At 49.3% G+C, this 5,000-nt stretch overlaps 1 protein-coding gene across 5 annotated transcripts in view; it reads left to right on the forward strand.

Annotated features, from left to right (window-relative positions):
- Window positions 1-5,000, forward strand: part of LOC134455703 (rho GTPase-activating protein 21-like) — a 162,375-nt gene that overhangs the window by 73,331 nt on the left and 84,044 nt on the right. For 2 of the 5 annotated variants that reach the window (XM_063206938.1, XM_063206939.1), the window contains exon 1: window positions 1,068-2,327. The exons of 1 other annotated variant lie outside the window; for it this stretch is intronic. In XM_063206938.1, coding sequence (XP_063063008.1) covers window positions 1,896-2,327 — 432 coding nt within the window. In that variant the 5' untranslated portion in view covers window positions 1,068-1,895. Of the gene's footprint in view, window positions 1-1,067; window positions 2,328-5,000 lie in introns of those variants that run through there. 2 more of the 5 variants (XM_063206940.1, XM_063206944.1) reach the window with 1 other exon arrangement.

Raw genomic sequence — 5,000 nt, forward strand, 5'->3', positions numbered from 1 at the left:
ATGGTGAAGTGATGAGTGATGCGAGAGCTGCCTTAGAAGGTTACGTAAGAAGGCTGCTTACTAGGATTGTAACGATATTGTATCGAACAGAGAAATCACGATACTCAGAGTCACGATACTGTATCGTGATGTAAGGAGGTAGTATCGTGATACGCCCTTTCAAAGTGTTGTTATCCTTCAGGCTAGAAAACAACCATATGATGCGATGTGATGCTTCCAAGCTTCAAATAAGATATTTTAGAAATCGCGGGGTGTATCAAATCGTAGGTCAAAAATCGTGATACGAACCGAATCATGAGCTGAGTGTATCGTTACAGCCCTACTGCTTACTCAGCTCTACTTGCACTGCTTGGCCATCCTGTGAAACGTCCTTTCATGATTTCATGAGCTTGGTCCTGTTTGATCAGTGTGGGGGGCAGGAGCGGAATTCAATTCTTGAGAAGAGAAGGGTGATGATGAGATGATGAGTGCGGTATAGTACAGGTAGATTTTTTTTTAAAAAAAGCTGCTGTCTGTCTTTTTTAGCACATACATGGTCTGGGTGTTTGAATTAGTGTGTGTGTGTGTGTGTGTGTGTGTGTGTGTGTGTGTGTGTGTGTGTGTGTGTGTGTGTGTGTGTGTGTGTGTGTGTGTGTGTGTGTGTGTGTGTGTCTGTGTGTGTGTCTGTGTGTGTCTGTGTGTGTGTGTGCGCGCCTCATGAGAGGAAACAGTCATGTGGTTTTGGCAGCTGCTTCTCTGAGAAAAAAATGAAAATCTCTCCTCAGTTCATTCACCAGAGCACAAACAGATGTGTGTGTGCGTGTGCGTGTGCGTTTGCATGTGCGTGTGCTTGTGCGTGTGCGTGTGCGTGTGTCTGTGTCTGTGTCTGTGTCTGTGTCTGTGTGTGTGTGTGTGTGTGTGTGTGTGTGTGTGTGTGTGTGTGTGTGTGTGTGTGTGTGTGCGTGTGCGTGTGCGTGTGTGTGTGTGAGACTTGTGTGTACCGTAATCGCACAATTGTAGCATATTCTGAACGTGGGCGCAAGTGTGTGTGTCCTAAGCACACATAGTACAGACAGGGAGAGAGAGAGAGAGAGAGAGAGAGAGAGAGAGAGAGAGAGAGAGAGAGAGAGAGAGAGAGAAAGTGGGTGGGTGGATGAGTGCGTCAGTCTGCCCAGATCCCGATGTACTCACACACATACATACACTCATAGACTCATACAGTCTCAGCTCTCCGAGTGGAAACATCAGCATGTGTTTGTGGGAACCTCAGCTCGCGAAGTCAAGCGCTCCCCTCCCATAGCGAGAGCAGAGGAGGGGAGACACGGGAGGAAACAAGGACTCGGGAACAGAGCAGCAGACGAACGACAGGAGGATGACTGGAAAGAGGAGAGAAGAGATGAACTGAGTTAAAGGAACAGAAAAAAGGAGAACGAAAGTAGACTGCAAGGGATGGAAAGAAGAGAGGAGCAAAGTCTGAATAGATAGAGAGAGAGAGAGAGAGAGAGAGAGAGAGAGAGAGAGAGAGAGAGAGTGAGAGGGTCGGAGCGGGACAGAGTGAGCAGGACGGCAGTACAGTAAGTGTGGTAGTCAGCTAGAAGGAAGTCGAGCAAGTGAAGCAGAGGATGAATGGAACCGTAGATCCGTGAAGCGCATGTAAGACGGGAAGAGAGTGTAGAGAGAGAGGAGAAACAGAAAGAAGGCAGGAGTGAAATAGGGACCGAGACACGAGGGGAAAAAAGAGGAGAGTGCAGGATACAAAAAGCGAAAGTCTTAAAAAAGGATACCCCAAACAATATTTTCAGAAGTTTCCAGAAAGCCGAACGGAATACAACTCCTCAAAGCGGAACCAACCCGGAGACTGGGCTGGAAATACCGAACTCTTTCCAGCTACACCGTCTACGCGGGCAGGCTATGCCATGCTGGCCGAGCACGCCTCCGCAGGGCAGCCGTTGGCAGGCAGGGTGCTGCCTCTGCAAGACCATGGCAGTGGCTGCAGTGGTGGAGGTAGTAGTAGTACCAGCAAGGTGGATCACATTGTGATAATGACCAGCACGGAGGATGTGAGTGAACGAGGGAAAACTGGAAAAGGAGTAACCAGCGCGAGCTGTAGCAACGGAGGTGGAAATGGTGGTGGTGGGGTAGGCTGCGGCCCCTCGCTGGGCGACTGCCCCTGGGCGCGGCTGGCCGGGGTGGACGGCTGCCTGTCGGAGACCTACTGCCTGTGGTTCCAGCTGCTGGCGCGTGCATACTGGGGGGAGCTGGAGCTGGGGCTGCGGGGGTCCTCCGGCTGCAAGGCCTCCTGGAGCCGGCTGAGGGAGGCGTCCCGACGCAACTGCGTACGCTCCAGGGTAAGGTGCAGGTGGCGGGGGGGAGGATGAAGTGTGTGGGTGTGAAACTGTGTATGGTTTTATGCTAAGCAGAGAGAAGACTGCACTATGTTTTCACAGTAAGTGCATTCGTTCTGGGTTAATCAGGGTGAAGACTGGGGTAGGTGTCCTGCTGCAACTGCACATATGCAACAGGGTAAGGTGGGGAAATGCTGTATCATTTGCAGAAAAGTGGGGTCTGGGGCCTGAGTGCTGGCTGTTTGGTTCATCTTTCAGGAATTGTGTTCCTGGGGGCGAGGGACTGCATCATAGTAGAGTGAAAGGCTGGAGGCTGGGAGGTCTGCAGGAGTGAGGTGGTTATGTTGTGGTCACTGACGTCTTCTAAGTCACTGGCTGTGTTTGTGATCTGGTGTAGCTCTGTTGAAGAACAAATTGTCAACAATCATGTCATGGTAGGAATGAAATGACAGGAGAATCTTAGTGAAATCACGATTCAAAAATAAAAACATCGTAATTGAAATGAGAAATATATTAACATTTAAAAATAATATGAAAATTTTAATGTTTTTATTTAACATTTATTGTCATTTATGCAATGTGAAGTATGAGGTCGAAGCGACTCTTCAGAAGAGGGTTTCTCTAGGGACATATCTGACTCCATGTAAAACGTGTACCCTGACACATGTTATGCTTGCAGGGCTGGGATGTATCTCTTGGGACGGGTCTTTGTGTATGTAAATGGCAGTTTTCTTACACGGTCATGGGGGGTCAGGCCAATGCTGGGGAGGAAATCTGTGCGCTAATGATTTAGCGTCGGAACAAGAGGTTAGGAAAGCCTCTCTGTGTAAACACATGTGCTCCTGTATCCTTTAGACCGCTCACGAGAATCTGTATGTGTGTTTGTGTGTGTGAGAGAGAGATAGAGAGAGAGAGAAAAAGAGAGAGAGGGGCGTATTGGGTTACTCGCTGCACTCGTCTCCCGGGGCTGGTGCACTCTGTTTTGTTGTCTGAGGAATGTTTAGTGTGCGTCACCACACCCCCCATCCCTATTCCAGTGTCCCCTCCCATGTTCTCTCTCTCTCTCTCTTTATTTCTGTCCATCCTCTCTTCTTTTTCTTCTCTTTTTCTCCTTTTATCCGTCTTTATATTTACCGCTTTGTCTTTTTAACCCTCTGTTCATCCCTCTCCTTCTTCTCACCCCTCTCATTTCTCATTTTCTCTCTCTGTATCTCTCTCTCTCTCTCTATGTACCTACCCATCCATCTGTCTCTTTTTACCCTCTGTCCATCCCTCTCTTTCTTTCTATTACTCATTTTCCTTTCTTTCTTTCTTTATTTCTGTCTGTCTGTCTGTCCATCCCTCTGTGCATGTCTTTCCCTTCATCCTTCTCAATCCATCTTTGTCTCACTCCATCTCTTTGTCACTCTCCCTTTTTATTTCATCCCTCTCTCATTCTCCTTCATCATCACTCTCTTGCCTTCCTCGAGCAACATAGAAAGTATGTCAATTCATACCCCCCTCATACCTCTCTGAGTCCTGGCCCACAGGCAGCTGAGAGAGAGGAGAGGAGAGGGAAGGAGAGGAGAGGAGAGGAGAGGAGAGGAGAGGAGAGGAGAGGAGAGGCAGGGAGGCGATGGAGAGACCTGGGGGGGCCTGAGTTATTCTCTAGTGGGACGCCTCTTCCCGTCAAACCCCCCTCCCACCCCTGGAGGGAGTAATGCGCTTAATCACAGGGGGATGAAGGATGCCTCGCTGGGGGCAGTTGATGTACCTCTCTGCCTCTCTACCCACCATCCCACCGCCCCCCGCATTCACACACACACACACACACACACACACACACACACACACACACACACACACACACACACACACACACACACACACACACACACACACACACACACACACACACACACACACACACACACACACACACACTGCCCTCTCCACACTCTGCCCCGTGCCTGCTTGTTCAGCGGCCCGTGTTGGTGTGCGGGGTCTGGAGGACAGGATGCTGATGGATTGGCTCAGGAGAGTGTTGCCGGGCAGCTCAGATGAAAACATAATGACGGAGAGCTGCAGAAATGAAAGAAAAAAAGAACTTAGCATGCGTCATGAAGGCTACGTGCTGTGCAGTGCAGTGGGGACACAGAACAGAGCCGTATTTTCCTTTCGTTGCAGTGTGTGTGTGTGTGTGTGTGTGTGTGTGTGTGTGTGTGAGAGAGAGAGAGAGAGAGAGAGAGAGAGAGAGAGAGAGAGAGAGAGAGATAGAGATAGAGAGATGGTGACTACAGTGTTAAACTCTTCAGGGGCCATGTCCCTGTTATAAAGTTTCTATTACCAAACTGGCAGTGGTCAAGTGGTGATATATTACTAAAGGCTCTGTGTAATGTTGTAGTAGCGCATTTCTAAGGCAGCGTTTCTTACAGCGTTCCAATGGTGGAGACGAGGTGTGTATAATGAGGCTACAGAAGCTGAGTTGTATCAGGTGTGTGTTAGATTACTTGGCAGCAAGGTGCAACTTCAGGGCTGGCACAAGTTTACAAGCAAGCTACCCTTGTAAACACACACATGTAAACACACACCACAGCGCACACACACACACACACACACACACACACACACACACACACACACACACACACACACACACACACACACACACACACACACACACACACACACACACAC

This window comes from Engraulis encrasicolus, chromosome 9 (assembly GCF_034702125.1).
Source record: "Engraulis encrasicolus isolate BLACKSEA-1 chromosome 9, IST_EnEncr_1.0, whole genome shotgun sequence".
In the NCBI taxonomy this organism is placed as follows: domain Eukaryota; kingdom Metazoa; phylum Chordata; class Actinopteri; order Clupeiformes; family Engraulidae; genus Engraulis; species Engraulis encrasicolus.